Below are 22133 nucleotides of genomic sequence, written 5' to 3' on the forward strand. Positions count from 1 at the left end.
GAACTCTCTTTTGCAGCCACTGAAGATGGGGAAACTCGTCACTTTAATCCTTACGGGTTGAGATACTGGTGATGGGGCCCCTCTTAGAAAGCCCTCTGCTGAAGCTTCTCCAGCGAGTGTTTCTTCTGCAATCCAGCGTGCTGTTACAAACTCTGCTTTTCTGAGTTGAAGTCTGTTATTATTTGCTTTGAGGGCGGTTATTCTGTCATCGAGGTCCTTCTTCATCTCAATGGGTGTCCACCTTTCCCACGCTTGCATTGTATTTGCAATTTCGTCCATATATCCCGCGAGGAGCTTCAAATGCACTTCGTAGCCCTCTAAATTTGTTCCGACAACACTTACATCCCCAGTCTCGTTACAACTTCTCTCCGCATTCAAGATTGCCAACATCAGCTCGCCTTCCCCATATCTTGACCACAGGTTTAAACGGACAATTTCTTGTACTTCTCTAAACTTTGCCTCACTTTCATTTGAGGTCTTTTCAATGTCTCTAGGTGCTCACTGAGTTTTATTTCTTCATCTTCTTCAGACTCTTGAAACTCAAGCAATAGCCCGTCTCTATAATCATCATTTGCTTCAAGAATCTTGTTAAAACAGTCTTTGAGTTTGATAAACTCCTCTTTCAGCTCTGCTTCAACCATGTGGTCTGCCCCTTTACAGATACGGTTGGCCTGCCTGGTAAAGCTGCTCTTCAGAAGGGTTCTTTCTGTCTTTAGCTGTTTTACAGTCTTCTCCATCTTTACGTCAGCAGTTCTTTGGTCTTTAGAGGTACTTGATCATCGCCTCCCCAAGCTGCTGCCGTCGGTTAACAACTGTCAAGTTTGTATGTGTTTGTAACACCACTGCCCAACTTGAAGGGCCAGAAGGAAGACAGAGGACGCTGAGAACAACTCTGTGCTTGGTTGACAGTTTATTTTAACTGTTCCTTGGTTAAGCAGGTTAAGCAGGTTGTTAACCTGGACAAAGGAAGAAGAGGGAAAGTTAAAATCAAAGCATAATTAACAATTTTCTCATGCTGGGATTTTATATCTGCATTTAAATTAAAGAATCTAAATTTACCAGACTGTTATTTTTAGTTAACTTGATCCATTTTCCTGATTTAAACTAAATGCTTTTGTAATATTAAACAGTATGCTCAAATTATACTCACCTAATAAACAAATACACAACTAAAAATCAAACCTAAAATGTACGTAATTTATAAATAGTTATTATAAATCCTGAGTTTGAAATTTATTTAAACTTGGAAATACTTGTATTCTCAATTACATTTTCCTCAAATTGCATTGCATTTATTTATTTAATGTATTTAGTTAAATTAATTAAATTGTAAACACACATTTTACTAAGTGTTAAGTATTAATATCCATCACTTTAAACCAACTATTATAATTTTCAACTTATGACATCACCTGGAACTTTTTCTTTATCTTTAACTAAAGACTTACTTTTAATAATTTTTACTTTAGTTATTTAACCAAATAGTCCTTTTATTACCTTAAACACTACTCAAATCAAATTTTTCTAATAAGAAAGGATGACGTCTCACTGATTAGACCATCCCATCTGCTGCGCAGTTAGTGCATTGCACACGCCTGCCTGTCTAACACGCGCTGACCGTCTGTCAAACTCATGCCTTCCCCGAGCATTTTATCCTTAACTCACATTAACCAATGATTAACATACCGGTGGCGTCTCTGCTCCTCTCTCATACACTGCACTCTCGTGTCAGCTGGATGGCTCTGCTCGCGCTGTGCGCCCTGCTGCTCTGAGGTGATGTCCTCTGCTCATTACGCAGTGTCTCCAACTGATCCAACCCGACCTGATGGTGCACCGCCCTTTTAAGGCCGTGCCCCATGCAACTAGACAGCCCACCAAGAGAAAATTATTTACTTAAAAGAAAGAAGATGGGAAGGAAATTTTTTATTCTTTTTTGGATGGTTTGGACTTCACAAGTAATACGGAAGAGAGTGTGGAAATGTGTGTGATGTGTTTGTTTGTGTGCTGACAAATGGATGGATGGATGGATGGATGGATAGATAGATATTTGTGTGTGCTGCCTGATGGAGCGCTGGGTTTTGAGTGTGTGTGCATGCCTGTTGCCCTGACGACAGGCAGTGTGTGTAATTGCTGTGTGTTGGTGCTGAGCTGTCACTGCATGGATTTGCTTCGTTCCTCAGACAAAGGTCTTCTCTGCCTTTTTTTGCTGGCTCCGTCATGATATAAGTCTGAGCAGTATGTCTTGCCGGAGGCAGGGAAAGTTGCAAGTGTTGTTTTCTGGCCAGAGAGAGCAGGGGGGGTGAAAGACCCCTCAATCACCCCATTAACACTTGTATTACCCTCACAGGGACTATGAGAAGGATTTATTAGGGTGAAAAAGTTACTTAGTTCTACTTTAAATGCAAATAACACATTGCGTGTGTAGCTTTACATATATGACAATAAAGTATAAAGTATATTCTATATTAAACTGCCGTGTTTGTTTTACCTGAGCTCACAGAGGGTGGAAACACATTTTTTTCAACTTTGGCCGTCTGCATGAGGCTAAAGGAATGTATATCACTGTAGCAAAACCATTATAAAGTAAATTTTTCATAATGCTGCTGGTATATCAGTAGCATGGTGCCTCGCGTGGCTAGGGGAGAGGGGGTGCACATGCACTGCAGCTCTGCCCAAAAGGTGTTGTAATGACGTGACTCGAGCCGTTATCACAGTTTTACAGGCTTTAATGCAGGTCGTAGTAACACGCCAAAAATAAGCAAACACACAAACAACGGTCTTACACCATCATACACTCACCACTTAAACCCGCCCATTCCCCAGCCTCCCAGCCAATCAACACTCAGAACGCATGTAAACAAAGACACACATTGGCAGAGAAAGCTGTACGTATCCATGATGCTTTCTCGGCCATGGGAAATCTCAGCATCAGTTAACCAGTAAATACACACAAGTAGAACATATCCAGAACATAGAACCCAGTCCGTTACAGTATGCAGACCAGACCGGGAGGCCCGTGCGTGGAGCACAGACCTGACTGAAGCACCAATCATATTTGTTCCCTGAGCTCCAGCAGTAAGTGAGGAATGAGCAAAATCAGCAAATAATATTCAGTGAATGTGAACGCTGAAAAGCTAAACACAACACAACGCTGTCAATATCCTGTCCCACTTCTAGCAGAAATCACTTTAGAAATGATACCACAACAATATAAAAGTGTTTTTGTGTTTGTTAAAAGATAATATTAATGTAATAGAGATTAAAAAAAAAAAAATCTTGAAGCCCAACCTGACCCTAACCTGACTCTCGGTTTAGGTATAATCTGATAAAAGACAAAAAAGTGTACAAATTAAACTATTTATTTAGCATTTAACATTTCTTAGTGCAGGGGTGATTATAGTGTGTGTGTGTGTGTGTGTCCCTTTAACTGCGAATGAATTGTCGCTCCACCAGTGATAGAGTGTGTGTGACCGGAGCAGATCGATTATAAGCTGTATGCCGGGAGTGCATCGCTCCACTGTATATCACTCCACTGTATATCACTCCACTGTATATCACTCCACTGTATATCGCTTCACTGTATGTTTCGCACATAAGTTTTCACGTTTGTGCACAGATGCAAGTGAAATAAATCCATGTCACATAAAGCACGTCTGGTGCATGCTCACGTAGCTACTCAATCTCTTCAGCGATTAGCTCTGGCCGCACATGTGACTCTAGCTCGCCACTGTGATTGGCTCTGGCACACACCGGAGTAGAGCTGTGTAGTGATTGGCTCTGGGCGCACACGTGACTTTAGTGGCTCTGCTTTGCTCGAGGTAGACAATTTTATGAAATTATTCATTAAATGGACTATTACAGTCAAAACGAATCTGATGTTGCACTGCTTTGAACCAAGTTGCAGGCATGTTTAAAATATGAGCAATGTCTGTCCCTGAACACCAGAGATATTTGAGCCACAGACACACACACACAGACAGACAGAGATTCCTTGTTTTTATAGAGAGATGACAATACAGTATAATGTACATTCTATAATAAACCGCAGTGTTTGTTGTACCTGTGAGGTCGTTTAAGAGGGAGGAGCCAGAATTGTCAGGAGGAGTTTCCGCGATGTGACGTCACATGGCGACAGAAATCCAACTCGCCGGTTTAAAGCTGAGTTTTTACAAAATGTGGATTAACAAAGGAGTGAGGAAACAGAACTTTTTCAACTTTGACCGTATCACCGTAGCAAAACCATTATAAAGTGACTTTTTTCATAATACTGTCCCTTTAAAACTTTTTTTACTTGATTTTATTTTGTGAACTTTTTAATTTTATATCACCGTTTTTATCATTTCCTAGTCACTGTGTTTTTGGTACTAAAAATATTTGTATATTATGTACATTATAGTAAGAAATTTAATTTTTTTGATTGATTTTGGGAAAACTTTTTATCACTGGGGGGGCATATTGTGCTTATTGTGTTGTGTAATCAGTTCAGCCAGTCTGGTGACAAGTGTGGAAAAATTGAAGCGGGTGACACAGCACTAAGCTTAGGTATGATGGTGGTGCCTATGAACAGAGGGGAGGAGTGAGTGGTTATACCTAAAACTGGTATTTGTGATCAACGTGTCTAAGGTTAATCCAAGTATGAGCTTGTCACACATGACTATGACCAATGTTTGTGCAAAAACCACTTCTGCAAACCAAGGCGCCGCCCCAGGCTCGAAGGTGCAGCCAGGCCGGCAGCAACAACAGGAGCTAAGGAGCCCCAGGGCACCACCCCACAACCAAGCAGGCCCCTAGACACTCTAGAGACCCCAGGGCCAACACAGCCAGGAGAGACCCCGCGAATCAAGCACCCAGCAACACCCCCCCAACGCCCTCCAAAGGCCGACTGCCCCGCCACGTCCGAACGCATCACCCAAGCCATCAACAGAGGTCCCCACCCGTCAGGTCTAAATGTGTGAACCCACCCACCACCCTGTTATGGTACCTCTCCATCCCCCAATGGAGAAGCCCTTGCCCGGCCCCTGTGTGAATGTGTGTGTTTAGTGAATGTATGAGGTGTAATTAAAAGAAAGGGAATGGGGGAGCAGCTCCCCACCCAACCTTCGTGTATATACAGTACAAAACAAGTCATTTAAAACTGGAGTTCTCAACTGGTCGCACCCTGGGACCCACATTTTTCCAAAGATCATTGAATTGTGACCCCACTTTTTTAGAATTCAACCAACCAATTTTTGTTTTTTAAAAAATAGCTTTTGGGAACACACATTATCATCTTTTTTAAAACATAAATGTATACATTTTCCTGTGCAACATGCATTTCACAGCATGCCTCTCAAAATAAGTTTCTTTCAAAAGAAAAAAACAAGTCCAACGTGAAGCACACATATTATTTATCTTTTATCAGCTTTCTGCGACCCACCCAGTACAGGTCTGTGACCCACTTTTGGGTCCGAACCCCCCAGTTGAGAATATCTTATTTAAAACATTCACTTAGATCAAAGTCAAATTTACAAATAATGTAATTTTAAAATATATATATATATATATATATAATTACAAATAAAATGCATATATTTTCATTGAATTATAATAATCAATAATAATAATAATAATAATAATAAAACATATAATAATTAAGCAAATTAATGTTATAAGGTCTATTTAGTATTAAATATCCAAGCCCCTGTGCTTTTTTTAATAAATTAATTTACTCACTGTTCTTTGTGAGCTTTCTTGCTGGCACAGGATTTCTACATTTTTGTTTGTTTTTTTTTTTTTGGTTGAACGATGATAGAACTGAAATAACAAACCTGTATGGGCATGAGATGTAAACAAAACGACAACAAAATGAACCATCCCCAGCATCAGTAATGATTCATTCTTATAAAAAGAATGCAGAGGAGGGCTTGGCAGAACCAAGGCTCGAAGTGTGGAACTTGTTGTTTCTGCTCGGTTTGTTCATATTCCTTTGTTGTTGTTGTTTTGTTAGAAAATAGCTCTTTTGTACACCGAAGACATGGCAAAGCTTTAGAGTTATGTAAGCAGTGTTGGGGCTGGTTTTTTTTTTAGCAAAAAAGAGAAGACACAAATGATTGGATTGGACTGAATTAACAATGTTACTATTTTATGATGGTGTCAAAACAAGGAGAACAACGACAGTAGAAGGAATGTTTGTCCTTTTCATGTCTCCCACCTGTTACATCTCATCATTATGAAATGATGAAAAGAATTTTTCAGTCTGACTTTAAAGGGGCAGCAATACGTTCAATAAAATAATTTACGTCGGATTTGCTTCGGGCTCGAGCCTACAATTTAAGTTAATGGGTCGGGTTGGGTTGGGCCTTACGCTTGTGGGTTCCGGGTCAGGTCGTGCTGGATTTTTTGGGCCCGATCTAGCCTTTAGTACTGAGTATGTACACCTCTTTGTACATCCAACCTTAAAACACAATCATTTGGCTATGTTGTTAGAACAAATGGAGATGGGTGAAAAATAGCATAATACAGGACCTTTAAAAGACCGCACCAGCCGATGACATTTAACATCCCCCCCCCCCAGAATAACAAAAACAAGATTCCTCAAATCCTATCTTCTACTGAAGTGTTTGCTTCCTGTTCCACACTCAATAAAAACCACTAAGGACTGTTGTTCAAATCTCTTAACACATATAATAGCTCCATGCAGCGTAAATCCACTGTTCAAGCACAGTATACAAATGTGCACCATTAAATATACTATATACAAGTAGGTAGAAGCACATGAACATTGGTATAAGAGAAGTCAAAGGTTTCCTGTCATCTGCAGCAACATGAAAAGGTACCTCTAGTTTTTCCATATGATTTCACCACAGTTTGAAGCCCTTTTGAAAGCTCTTTCAGAACCACTTAACACTTTTGGCAGTAAGGGCATGTCTGATAGTTATGCAAGACACTGCTTTAATCCATGGTGCTGAAAGCAAAAGGCGACAGCATCACCTAGTGGCCATGGTGGAGAGTTGCAAACATCTTTTGATGGGTTTTTTTAACAAACGTTTTGAATAAATTGTACATGAGAGTTAAAGTGCACATTACATTTTTTTCATTTCTAATTGTGTTCAATTACTCTGCAGTTACTTAAAACCATGTACACCTGACAGAAAAGAAAAATGTATTTAATGTTATCTTCATTTTACAGTGTAGTTGGTAGATGGCTCACTATACTATATTTGTATTTATCTAAATTATATTTGTATATTAATACATTTGTGTAATATTTTCCTTGAGGTGTGCACTTACATTTAATCAGTATTTAATTAACAGTCTTTTATTTAATTATGTAGATTTTATTTTCTTTATTCTTTTTTTTCTATTTTTTCTATCTTATTTTCATTCGAAATATTTGTAGACCTTCTCTCTAAAAAAAAGAAAGAAAGAAAATTCCCTTTGGATGAATAAAGTATATCTGATTCTTATTCTGATAATTATGAATACATATTTGAATGTATTGTCTGTCTGTCAGATCTTTGGCAGCGAGCCCAGAGATGAAGAAACAGAGGTGTGTCTGGTAGACATCGCCTACGATGAAATTCCTGAGCGCCACTACAAGGAGGCAGAGGTAAGCAGAGGATGCTGGGTAGATTAGAGTCCAAACATGTCACAGAGACTTTAAATCTGTGCTGTTTGTTTATTGACCACAAAAAAAAATGTATGAATATTTTATTCATGTTCAAATGTGAAAAAAAACACAAAACGGTTTATAATGGTTTCTAAAACCTAATATAACGTAAAGCACTGAAAAGGTATGATTTGCATCATTTTGAATTTAAATTATCTGTTTGGTTTTTTTTTTATCTTTTTCTACTTAATTGTACATATACAATATACAGTCATGGATTAAGGTATTGGCACCCCTGGATTTTTTTGAGGAAACACACAATTTATCCCAGAAATAGTTGCAATTACAAATGTGTTTGGTACACACGTTTTTTTTTTTTTTTAATGTTTTTTTATGTGCATTGAAATATAATGTTCATCCACCAGGGTTGGAGTCAATTATAATTGTAATCGATAATTAATTACAATTATGACATTATTCGAACAGTTATTGTATATTATAGTATCTACCTATAAAAGCAAGGGAGGTCTAGGTCTGTGTGTGTGTGTGTGTGTATGTGGAGCAAATATCTCCCCGACACGGTGCGAGTTCGACCTGAAACTCGGTCAACGGGTTCCAAATACCCCGAGTGTGTGCATCTGTTATTTTAGAGTAATTTGGTCATTTCGAAATGTTTATTTTAATTTTATTTCACTTCTGGACGGCCCCGAAATGAAACCTATTCAACTTTTGACCTCAGGGTGTGAGGGGGCGCTAGCACACCATCTATATCTATTTCACTGCACAGCTCACTTCCGGTGCGTGCATGAGCTCCCGTGGACTTCTCTTTTCTCTTTTGAGGAAAAATACTTTTTTACTGTTCTTTATTTGGTGATGACATTTCGAAACGTTTATATTCATGTTAGTTTGACCGTTCGCTATTTAGACCAGACAGACTTCACCCGGAAGTTACTGACGGCAATGGCTGCTGTGTTGAAAGCTGCACATTTCTCAGCAACGCGCGTGTCTGAGAGAGAACCAACGGAGGAGATTTGTGTCCAAGGTAGAGACTCTCACACACACACACATACACTGATCAGGTGCGCTTCACTGTCGATCACCGTCTACGTTTGTAACGTACCACAATTTAGTCCGGTTACAGTCTGTGTCACTACACCCGTCCATTGGGTGGTATTGACTGTAGTGTTGAGTCAGATCAGTAAACGGTGCTACATAGTGAAGAGCGCCTGATGATTACTGCAGCTTTACTCACGACACACCTGCCACTACACCTAACTACTGAAAATAGATACGTTTAGTGAAAGTTAGGCAGGCGCACACACACTAAACGACAACAAAAAATATGAAAATGGCTCAAAATACACAAAACTAAATATTTATACAAAAATTACACAAAAGACAACACAGAAAAATACACCAAACGACAACAAAAACATGAAAATGACTCATACACTATACACTAAACTAAATACTTATAATCCCATATGAATGCATACTTCTGACGGGCACTGTACATTACAGGGGGAAAAAAACACCAAACGAATAAAAATGAGTTTTTAAAAAAAAAAGCACATTTATCATGGGCATGTCTCATAGAATTAAACCAGGGAAATTGCACATGCTATTTTACTTTGCACCTGCAAATATACCCCTTTATAATGCTACAGAGTATGTTGTTATTACAGTATGCCCATAATTGACAACTCTTTTTAAGCTCCCACTATATGAATACATACTTCTGACGGGCACTGTACTCGACTTAAAAAAAACATGCATTTACAGAAAAATACAACAAAAATATGAAAATGGCTCAAAATACACAAAACTAAATATTTATACAAAAAATACACAAAATTACTCCTAAATCACACTACAATAGCAACAAAAACAATAATTATACAAAAATACACATGGCTCCTAAAAAACATACATTACAAAAAATTTAAATAAAAAACAGCAAACATTTATGCACAAAAAGACAACAGAAAGATACACAAATACATGTGACTCCAAAAAACATACGTTACAGAAAAATACACCATACAAAAAAATATAACAGTGATGAAGTTATGCACATGTCCCATAGAATTAAACCAGGAAAATTGCACCCACATTTTGCACCCGCAAATATACCCCTTATGCTCCCACATGAATACATACATCCGACGGGCACTGTACTAGTTATTTAAATGAAAACATGGGGAACCATGTTATAGTTCGATGGCTCACACATGTGTACTTATTAAAATGAAAGAAAACGGCTCAGACGCCCACACCTGAAATAACATTACCAATATTTTAAAGGTGCGGTCTGTAACTCTTATAAAAGTGACTTTTTGTCATATTTGCTAAAGTTGCCACTATGTAAGGACAGCGTTACATTAAACTTGTAGTTTGTGTGGAAAAAACAGACTAATTGAGTCCCCCCTGCTGCTCTTGCTGCCTTTGGCAGAATGCACCATGACCAAGTAAAAAGAATCAATCAGAGCCAGGATTGTGTTTGATGGGCTGTCTGACAGCTGTTGCTTAAAGTCCCCACCCCTTTCCCGGTGCTAGAGCGCCATCTTTTTTACAGTGTATGGTCTGGAGTAGTAGAACATGGAATTGGTGACTTTTGTGCTTGAAAGGTATTTACTTCTGCTTGATTTACATTATGTTTGATTTGTAATTGTTACACTAGAAATCTGTAGTGCATGTGTTGTTTGTGTGTGTGCAGCAGCCTCCGTGTGGGCTGCTGTAAGTGACAGAGTTGTTGCTGCTGCTGCTGCTGAGGTGTGTGTACATTGAGAGAGAAGCGCTGCACTAGTATGCTTTTAACAGTGCATCTTATTTTACTGTGATGTTGCTGTCAGACTAACGTTAGCTTGTTAGCTCCTCTGAGGGAGGGACTTTGGAAAGTTTGGAGGCAGGGCAAGAGAGCAGCAGGTAGGGAGGGGGACAGAGGGATCTGAGAGTTGTGGACTGCACCTTTAATGGATAAGGAAGCCTAACAAGGTAACCAAGAGATGAGAAACAAATTGGATGATGGCTAATATTATTTATGGTATTTTACAATCGTTATCATAATAGATGTTAACACAAGAGAAAGGTGACGATTTACACGAATACACCTTTTTGTGTGATGTCAGCACTTGACCGAGCAACGTGAGCCGCCATTTTAAGAGGGGTATGCTTTTGCTTGACAACCGCCATTGACTGCTGACAACACGGTGGAGATTTTGCAGTCTGGCAGATTTTTACCGTAGAATGCCAAAATCCTGCGTAGTATTTGGCTGGCATAACCATGCCTGGCTGAACGAAAAGATGTCATTTTACAGAATACCTACAGAAAAAGGTCAGAAACGGAAATTATGGATCCAAGCACTGAGGCAAACGAATGACGACGGAACTACATGGAGCCCAAAATCAAAGGGGTCGTATGTTTGCAGTAGACATTTCATTAATGTCTGGTGGGCCGGGTGGGCCGAGAAAAAGAAAGGGGGAATAATTTACATACCTGTCAAGTATCCCGTTTTGGCTGGGAAACTCCCGTATTTGACCCCTTCTTTCCCTCTATCATCCCGTATTAGTATTTTCCCATAAATATCCCACATTTTAATGTTATAATAATTAAAAGATAAATAAATAAAAACATTCCTCTGCCTTACTAAGCTGAACGCTGTCACTAGCCTCGCGAGAACAGCCACCTGAAATGGCCTGAGTGGCAGTTCTCGCAAGATTAGTGCCGACAGCAGCAACAAATCAGGAAACAACTCAGAAGAGAGGCAAAAAAAACAAAGAAGTCTTGGAAACCAACCAATCTTCATATCGGTGCTTGGCCTTTGGCTCTAATCTGCTGAAATATTTGTAAGACATTGAGTAAAACCTTTGTGTTGACTGCGGTAAATAGTGTAAATAGTGGTTGTCAAGCAAAAGTTTACCCCTCTTAAAATGGCGACGCGTGTTGCTTGGTCAAATGTTCGTGAAAAGGTGCATTGAGTTGTAATTTAAGACGTGATGGTAATTGTAAAAATAAAACCATTCTAACTATCCTGCATTGCATTCTTTCCTCAATTGTTTTCTTCCGTCAACGTCCAGGGAGATTAGCCCTAGTTCTATGATATATAAACTTCTTGATGATATTATACACAGTGGACAAAGGAACTTGAACATCTCTGGTGATGGTCTGTTAACCTTGAGATTGTTCATATTTTTCCACAGTTATGCTTCTGAAATCCTCAGACACTTCTCAGCTCATCTTTCTCTTTTTCACACACAGCCACACACAACACAGAGGTTGAGTCAACTTTTACACATTAACGTTAACTAGCTGCAGTGTGATTTCGACATTGCCAGCACCTGTTACTAGATAAGTTTAAATGAGCATCACATGCACATGCTTGAAATAAAATGATTCGCCCACAGTTTTAAAAAGGGTGAATTAAAATTATTAAAATTTTAGCTTTTTTCTTCTGCCTTCTGCATATAAGGGAAATAAACATGGGTGTACCAAAAACATTTGTAATTCCCACTCTTTCTGGGAGAAATGGTGTAAATTCTGGAAAAGTTTCACGGGTGCCAATCAGGGTTGTGGTCAATTACATTTTTTAATTGCAATTACATCTTCAGTTACCATGTTCAATTAACTCGGTTACAAATATGGTGACGCGTGTATTTTCTAATTAGAATTCAAATTACAGCTATTTGCCCCCTAAAAGTCAATTACAATTACATTCTCAATTACAATTAATCACAATTACTAAGCCTTTAATGAATAAGCCCATAAAACGTAACCGTCCTCTTGTCTTTCTGTTAGCGTCTGTTATGATAACGGGTCGGTTTGATGCATCTCTTGAACCAGTGGGCGTGCACTGTAGCTGTTCCCACTCAACGTTCTCGAAGCCAAAATACGGTGCTTAGAGGCGCTTCCATCTTGCAAATTTGACGTCATTTGGAGCCAGAGTTTGCACAGTAGGGTCCAGCGAGAGGAGCCCTGGTAACATGCCCCGCCCATTTAACGTACTGCCCTGATGAGTTACAAAAGCACAGCTACGCCAAGAATATAAGTATCTTTTTTGTCTGGAAATTCTACCAATGTCTTGTTCAGATGATAGAGGTTAGTACAAAACCATCTAGTTAAATGACATCTCGGCTTTCCTTCACGATGTAACTGCTATTCACAAAGAGAGCTACGCAAGATCCATGGCAGTCAATCATCATCATATATGACGTAACATCCCGTTTTTCAACCTCAAATAACTTATTTAAAACAAACTTCACAGAAATATGAGTATTTGAACACAATGTAGGATCACTAATGATCACTGCAGAGTTTAGTATTTTAACTTTACAGTTTGACCTAAATCCCATCTGTTATCATTGAGGAGGTGGGGCTTATGACTTATACTGCAGCCAGTCAGCAGGGGGAGCTCTAACAATGAAAGCTTCACTCCATCGGGGAGCTTGTCCTGTCTGTTTTTTTTATAGTCTTAAAAAAGCTGTAAAATACACAAAAAATATTATCTGTCATCTTATTTGTTTTTATCTCTTGGTTACCTTGTTAGGCTTCCTAATCAATGAAAATATTGGTATTAATAATATTGGTTTGGGCCTCTGAGCCTTTTTTCTGTCACTATACCCCTAGATTTATGTTATTTTAAAAATAGTAAAATGATCTTGAAGAGAAGTGACAGGTAGTGGGAAAAGTTGATCTGAAACATATTTTAATAATTGTTGACTACACTATGTATCTTTAAGGCATACAACTGTACATGGTTCCACAGTTTTGTGTTCAATTGAAGTGTAATTGACCATTTTTAAATCTAATTTCCATGAGAATTGCAATTACAAAGTCAATTATCTCAACTCAATTACAAATCAGTTATGATTACAACCGCGCAACAGTATTTTTTCAATCACAATTACAATTATAATTATGTCATATGACATGGTTACAATGATAATTGACCCCAACGCTGGTGCCAATACTTTTCTCCATGACTGTATATATTCCTTTTCATTTTTAACCAACTCCATTCCTGGAGATATGAATAGAAATGGAAGGTAAAAGCAGTACATAGAGATGTGTGTGTGTGATTTTTAAAAAAAAAAGAAAATATGAACAAGAAGAGGCGATAGAGTGAGGTCAGCACTTGAGAAAAAAAGAGAAGACCACCAGATGTCGCCTGTCGCCTTAGAATGACTGACAATAGTGTTTCATTATTTACACACACACACACACACACATCCATCCTAATAATAGTTCAGCATAGCGCAGCCTTTCTCAAAGACTGGTCTGCGGACCACTGAACGGTCATCTAGCAACCCCTAGTGGTCCCTCAGTTTATATAATTTTTAAACTAGTATCAGATTTGTAAATGTTTTAAATGTTTAAAGTTGTTCCACCAAAGACAACTGATTCCAAGTGATTATGAAAATATAAAATAAATAATAACATATTAATTTGTTATATACTGTTGGATCAGTGAACAGATCTATTGATTTTAGATATTTGTAGACTGAGGTGGTCTGGTCTTTTATTAGTAAAGTGTTCCTTGGTCTGAAAAAGTTTGAGAAACACTGGTGTAGAGCACAGCACAGTAGTCAAAAAACAAAGTCATGCTTAAATTTAAAACTTGACAAATATGTATTGAATTTTTTCAAGGATTTTTTTCTTTGTCATCATGTGCATAGCATGTACATAATGAAATAACGTTTCCAAGTACCTCATTAAGCCCTTAAGAGTAAAAGTATAATAGTATAAAACACGAAAAATAGAAAAAACAAAACATCAGTAATATCAATAGAATATACATAAAAAATATACAAAATATAATACAACAATATACAAAACTATAGAACAGCAGCATTTAAAAGAAATGCAATAAAGATGAATATTTGTCCAATTGTCATTAAAGTTTAAAGTCATCTGTTAAGGTTGAGACAACATATCGTGCAAGATGCAAGATATTGTTATATTAACCCTCCTATTATCCTTGGGGTCATTTTGACACCATTCAATGTTAATCATTTAAAATGAATAGTTGACTCTTTTTTTTTTTTTTTTTTTTTTTTGCTTCATATTCCATGCTATTTCCTAATTTGATGGCTTCAATTGATTAAGCATAAAATGATCATGATATTTTGTCAACACGCTGAACACATATTGCACATATTGGTGTTATTTTTAGGGTCAATTTGACCCCCAAGCTATTTAAGCGGTGTCACACTTGTCTGTCTGTGAGTGAGCCCTGAATTTGAGTCAGAATTAGAGTGTTGACCCCCGAGCTGACACAATCCCTTCCAAACATCAATAAATATGTTTCAGTCTGTGAGAGTCGTGAATGAGCACCCCAAATTAGAACAGATTTAGATTCAAGATTTTCAAGATGCACCACCTCAACCAATAGGGTTCATACTCTAGTGGTCATTAATGTTGTCAGTGAATTTGAGAAGATTTGGATAAAAGAATACACAAAAAAGGACTGTTCAGAACAACTCAAGAATGTTTGACCAGAGAGACTTGTAAACCCATGTAAATTTGCGATGGTAAAACAGGGGACGGGACCCAGATAAGCAAACTGCTTCTCTCGTCTCCTTTTTCGGCATGTACAAAAAAAAAATTAAAAAAAAAAAAGTGAATGTATCCATGTCGGAAATAAACTGAATAAATAAATAAAATGAATAAAAAAGCTATTCAAGATAGATTAATTCTGATTTAAAAGTTTGTCCTGATGGTGGCGCTAGAGAACAGGTCAAGGTTTCATTATCAAGGACTTATTTATGCATTCAATAAATAAACAAAGTGCCTGAAACAAAAACTTGGTCAACAATTGTCTGAAAATATTTTTCTGCAGGCAAATACCCATAGGGGTCAGATTGACCCCTATGGGTATTTGTGTTAGTAATATTTGAAGATAATAGGAGGGTTAAAATGTCTTTTCAACTGCAGGAGACATAGTCAATGTCCAAAGATCTCAATTGCTGTAAGAAAATATTGACATGTTAATATTATTTAAAAAGAACATGACAATATCTTCAATCTGGGCTGTGTGGACTGTTCTAATTTGATGTTTTATATATACTAGTACAGTGCTCGTCAGAAGTATGTATTCATCGGTCAAACAAACATGAAAATAAATGTTTTTAAATGACCAAATAAGTCTAAAATGACACACGCACACAAGCGGGCTGTGTGCAAGCTGTTCATAAGAGAAATTTACATTTTTTGCCGTTCTCTTTCACAGTTGAACGGTCCCGTCCGTTCAGTATAAACAGCGAACGGTCAAACAAACATGAAAATAAACATTTTGAAATCACGAAATAAGTCCAAGATGACGTATGCACACACTCGGGCTATGTGGAAGCTGTTCATAAAGTTTCAGGTCGAACAAACTCCACGTAAGGAAGAAATTTGCTCCACAAACACACACATGCAGACCTTTCTTGCATTATAGATAGAACATAGATAGATAGATGCACTAAAAATTAAAAAAAAAAAGTTAATGCACGGATAGGAATATTTTTCAAAAAATGTCATGATGATAACATGATTTAAATTCCATTTTAGAATGACATGAATCGTCACCTATTTTTGCACTTTAAATAGGAAAAAAATATTTATTTATTTTTATAAGTTTTCTACCCCAACTAAGTATGTAAGTTAGTCAAATGAAAGGAAAATGTAGCAGATTTAGTGAACAGACAAATGTTGGCGGCCTCCTCCACCTCCACTACAAGTGCTCTCCCAGCGGGAAAGGAGAGAGTTGTGAATCAACCCCCGCACACCGTGCTGTCGCCATCGAGACTTGTGACCTTGAGACAAATGTGCACTGCAGCATGAGTCAGTGGGGAACTGTTAGAAATACACAGCAAACTTGGTGACTAGACCGACTTTACGCAAGACTTTAACAAGAAGCAGTCGACACGCTCAGGGAAGAAAGAATGTGTGAAACTAACCAGTGAGTTGTATTTAAATGTGGTGATGACTGAAGACATGCAAGGCTGATTCTTTGTTTTCATTGGTGTATATCTTTGTAGGACCTTCGCTATTTTCAGTCCAAGAAGACGAAGCGAGGGCTTCTGCAGGAGGGATGGCTGGACACACAGGATCCCATCATGTGCTCCTACAAACTGGTCACAGTCAAATTTGAAGTGTGGGGTCTGCAAACACGAGTGGAGCAGTTTGTGCACAAGGTCAGGATGAAGAAACTCACACAGATGCATACCTGCACCTAAAGTTTCCCAATATGTCCAGAAATGTCAGGAAATACACAGAGATTGGATGAATAGAACCATGTTTATAACTCTGGTGACCAACATGTGGCTCATGGGCCAAAGCTGGCATCTTGGATGCATCAGTCAGGTCTTTAAAGGTCCTATATCATGCTATATTAAGTGCTTCCAAAATCAACTACAGCCACTAATGGGTAATATTTTACATTTTGCAAAATAAAATACAAATTTATGAAGAAATATGACTTATTTTCTTTCATCCCGGAAGTTGAAACGCACGGTTTCTCTGTGTGCCGCCCATAACGTAGCCCTAGAGCCTCGGCAGCATGGGCAACAGACACGCCCACCAAACTTTGTAAACAGTTCCAGAGAATGTATTTCAAATATAAAGACAAAGAAGTGAGTATGGCTAACATTTAGCTAGAGGTTTATTTTACTTATGGCTGTGGCCGCTCCATCAGTGGATGGTGGCAGAGGGAAAGAAGCTGTTTTTGAGGTTCTGGTCCTGATGGACCGAAACCTCCTTCCAGAGGGCAGATTGCAGCCGATGACCTTTTCTGCTGAGTGGATGATACGCTCTAGTCTGGCCTTGTCCTTAGCCATAGCTGCAGCGTACCAGATGGTGATGGAGGAGCAGAGGATGGACTGGATGATGGAGCTGTAGAATTTCACCATCATCTTTGTTGGCAGACTGAACTTCTTCAGCTGCCGCAGGAAGTACATCCTCTGCTGAGCTTTTTTGATGAGGTCCTGGGTGATGATGGTCCCAAGGGAGCAGAAGTACTCCACAGAGCTCACTGTAGAGTCTCCCAGGGTGAGGGGGGTGAGGGGGGCCGGGTTCTTCCTGAAGTCTGCTATCATCTCCATTGTCTTTAAAGCGTTGAGCTCCAGGTTGTTCTGGCTGCACCAGGACACCAGCCGGTCTGTCTCCCACCTGTACTCAGACTCGTCTCCATCAGATATGAGACCGATGATGGTCGTGTCGTCTGCAAACTTCAGGAGTTTGACCGACTGGTGAGAGGAGGTGCAGATGTTGGTGTACAGGGAGAAGAGCAGAGGAGAAAGAACACAGCCCTGAGGAGATCCAGTGCTGATGGTCCGGGGAGCAGAGATGGTTTTTCCCAGCTTCACGTGCTGCTTCCTGTCAGACAGGAAGTCTGTGATCCACCTGCAGGTGGAGTCTGGCACATTCAGCTGGGAAAGCTTGTCCTGAAGGAGAGCTGGGATTATTGTGTTGAAAGCAGAGCTGAAGTCCACAAACAGGATCCTGGCGTAGGAGCCTGGGGAGTCCAGGTGCTGGAGGGAATGGACAATGACCATCCAAACAGATGTTTTTCGGCTGCTCACATTACTTTAGTCTAGCACCAGAGAGAATGTTCACTGTGGAGGGGCGGCACCAGCAGCAGGCACTTCCTGGAGGGGGCGGTTCAGAATGCTAGTGACATCACTAGCATTCTGAACCGCTCGTTTTTCAGAAGAGGGCAGAGAAGCAGCTCGGAGGCAGGATTATTGAGGATTTCTCATAGATGCAGGAAGAAAGCCCAATAATACTTTGGGGGTGTTTTTTTTTTTATTTATCAGGAATTAACATTCTGACAAGGTTTAAAACTCAAAAAAGTTGATTTGCATGATATAGGACCTTTAATACATAAAAATGTGTAAAATTACTTTACTAATAAATGGGTCAGTTTTTTTCATACCTACTGTTGCTGACTATTGGAGTAACATCACTTCATCAAGACTTTGCTAACATTCCACACTACAAAATAAGTTTTTTTCTTTTTATGATTCATGCTGATATCGAATCAATATTGGTATCGGCCGATACACAAGGCTGCAATATTGTTATATCGGAAATTAAAAAGTTGCATTGGGACATCCCTAGTAAACATCTCATGTTTAAACTTGAAAAGAAAGAGACCAAATCTTGCACAATGAACTTCATTTCTTTTCCTCAAAGGCATCTGTGTGAAATAAAATAACGTAAAACAATTAAATCCAAAAATAAAAAAGAAGCCCCGACCTGAACTAAATAAAGTGTCTGGGCGTTAATCAGAAACAGCACGACTAAGAACATACTGTATGGATTATGTTCAATTCTGTGCCTTAGTTTATGACGAGACCATGAAACAGAAATTATAAAAATAATCACAAAAAATAATTATTAACTCAGTAACGTTTGGGTGTAGAAAGTTACTGAATTACTTATTGTAAAGCATACTTATGTTGACTGATTTAGAAATATATTCAAAAAAGTACAAGTACCCGTAAAAGCAACTCAATGACAGTAACGTGAGTACTTGCAATCTGTTACTGCATCTGTTTTCTTCTTTCTTAGCTTTTTGGGCCCTTTCTTTTTTCTTACTCTTCACTTTTGTGCAGGTGATTCGTGACGTTCTGCTTCTTGGACACAGGCAGGCGTTTGCCTGGGTGGACGAGTGGATCGGTATGTTCACTTTCTACCTCAACATTTCATACTGACTTCATGCTACAGGGCAAATTTCTGACATTTGATATCATTTGTTTGTATGACATGAGTTAAAATCAAGTGACTTAAAAAAAAGCTGTGTTATGGCAATTATTATATTCATCATCATATCGTCAAATGTATGTTCATGTGTACAATTTGTCATGTTTTAATACATGATGACTCCATTACTCTTTACACTTTTGAACAGCTGAATCATGATTAAACAGTACAGATCGTACTCAGTGCAACACAGCCAAGGCCAGAGTCTCTGCTCACATGCAGATACACACACACACTATCAAGGAGATAAGAGTGGCGCCACATCTTCCTCATAACATATACGTCTTCATCATCCTCAAATCTTTCCACTATTGGGCATCTGACTCTCCCCTCCTCCTTACCCCAGAGTGGAACTTTGCTGTTATCTATATAAAAAGCTTAAGCTTTGAAACTGTTAGTCAGAGCGTTGGAACGGGTCTTGAACGGGTTTCGCATTTTTGCTTTGCCACCAGCCTTTGTTTTTCATTCTTTCAGGATGGAAGCTTCTTCTTTACTCCTTTTTATTTTATCTTATAATAAATCTTTTTTATAAAACCATCAATGCTCCGACTGGACTCCATCATTCAACCAGAGCAATAAATCATGTCTCCAAATGAGGTCAACCGCAAATTTTGCCGTAACAGCTGTTTCAGTTAATACAATTTATAATGTTTTAATCCCAGTTAGTTACTGTTTTGCCTTCAGGTCAGTAGGTGGCAGTAACGCACAAATAACTCGTCAAGGCCTTGTTTGATTTGAGGCCACGAAGATGTTGGTTTTTTGTTTTACACTAAAATTGAAAAATCATAAAACAGTGATGGGAGGGCTGGTGATGGTCACAACCATGTAATAAAATTATTGAATTTCTATCACTGCAATAATAAAACATGCTTAGTTGTCTTGAAAAGATTGCCCTTCATGTACTGTTGACCTTTGGTGGTATGTGCAGACAAGGTAAAAAAAAAAAAACTGTGGTGTATTTAAAATGTAGTTCAACTACCTGTTTTTTAGTTCACATTACAAAATATATGAAACTGCTTATTAAGGGTTGGACGATATGTCGTGTGACAAGACTCAAAATGTATCACTGAGGCTACGAGTGGTATTACAATGGAGGGAGTCAGATTAAAAATAATCTACACGATCTACTACACATTGTTTGATATTCCCATTGAGTTGGAAAAAGTCATACCCCGAATCAAATAAAAGCATGGTTAGTTTTCCAACAAATGGTTTTATGTGTGTGTGTTTTTTTTACCTATTTTTAAATAATATTGTATCGTTATCACGAACCAATCATCCATCAATCGCAATGTGAACTCGGTGTATTGTTCCATCCCTAATATTTAATGAGCAACTTAAAGTAATTGATGATTGATGTTCTTATTGTCTTCACCAGGGCCGGATTTAGGTCACTCTGTGCCCTAGGCAAGAGTGGACTTTGACCCCCCCTACCATGAATAAATAAGAATAGATAAAGTTTTGTTTTTTTTCAAGTCTATACACAGTGTGTACACATTATTATTTCTTTTAAATATCATGACAAAACAATGCAATTCTGCAACACAAAAAAATACAACCTATTTTCAAATTTACAATACACCTACAGGTGTAGCGCAATTGTGTCGAGGGAACAATAACAACAATGTTGCAAAATCCAAAAGCAATGCAAAACAACACAATAAAAATTTTAAATAAGATATAAAAGTTTCAGTACAAGGACATTTCTACTTACCTGTTTGGTTTTACTAGTCAGTAACACAAATCTTAAAACCATAGAACACAATGTGCAAACGACACATTAGAATTATATAGAATAGAACAAGAATTAAAATAAAATAAATGTATATATGGGCATAAGATTAGCAGGTACAGTTACAGATTTTTAATATTAAATTAAGAAAAAACATGTACAGTGATTGTAAACAGTGTGTTTTGCGTTTATTATACCTTTTTAAATTTTTTTTAAAAATGAAAAAAAAATTGTGGGGTGCAATTTGGCGCCCCTCCAGCAGATAGCGCCCTAAGCGGCCACCTGTGTTGCCTGTCGGGAAGGCCGGCCCTGGTCTTCACGCACTGAAATAGACACACTTGCATCCAGGTTCAGATACTCAGACAAACTTTATGGTTTCCCCATTGGGCAAGATTTATTATTTATCTATTCTGATCAGAGTAACAAAAGATGGCAAACCAACAATGAGCAAATACCATAACAGCAAGAGACCAACACCAACCTGCATATTTTACATTTAAAAATATATTTTCTATTCATCTAATACCTAGGTTCCCAAAATTTCAGAGGTTCAGAGGTGGCAGCCATCTGCGTAGACTGGTTGGGGTTAGTGGACAGAAGGACCAACAGAACAGGATAGAGAGATAGAACATCAGAGTGTCTCAGACTAGTTGAGCCGTGAACCACAGATCAGTAACTGCCATCATCAGCTTCACGACACCTGAAACAGAGAAGACAGAGAAGGACTAGGAGAAGGCACTGACTGCAGAAAAACATGATACATTATTATCAGGTCAGCCTGTCTTGGCCTTGGGCCTCACTCCCAGTGGCCTAGTCAGCACTTATTATAAAGGTGATGAATCTCTTTCCATTTATTAGTAAGCTAACAGCGACTCCAAGGTCTGTAAATGCGACCGTTTACAGACGAGCCCATGTCCGCTCTATTGGTTAGGTTATGTTATGATTCAGTCCTGTTTATGCAGACTGTAAATCATAACCAGCTACATCACAATTATAATCTCTTCCATGTCCGCTCTGGCAATCAGATTGTTATGATTCCTCAACAGGATAGGTAAAATTCAGAGACAAAT

General features: G+C 38.5%; 1 protein-coding gene across 1 annotated transcript in view; it reads left to right on the plus strand.

Annotated features, from left to right (window-relative positions):
• pitpnc1a (phosphatidylinositol transfer protein cytoplasmic 1a) overlaps positions 1 to 22133 on the plus strand; it is a 111068-nt gene that overhangs the window by 85479 nt on the left and 3456 nt on the right. The window contains exons 6-8 of the mRNA XM_028455423.1: positions 7493 to 7588; positions 16607 to 16762; positions 19184 to 19247. Of these exons, the coding sequence (XP_028311224.1) occupies positions 7493 to 7588; positions 16607 to 16762; positions 19184 to 19247 (316 nt within the window). The remainder of the gene's footprint in view (positions 1 to 7492; positions 7589 to 16606; positions 16763 to 19183; positions 19248 to 22133) is intronic.

The sequence above is a fragment of the Gouania willdenowi genome, chromosome 8 (genome assembly GCF_900634775.1).
Source record: "Gouania willdenowi chromosome 8, fGouWil2.1, whole genome shotgun sequence".
Classification (NCBI taxonomy): Eukaryota; Metazoa; Chordata; class Actinopteri; order Blenniiformes; family Gobiesocidae; genus Gouania; species Gouania willdenowi.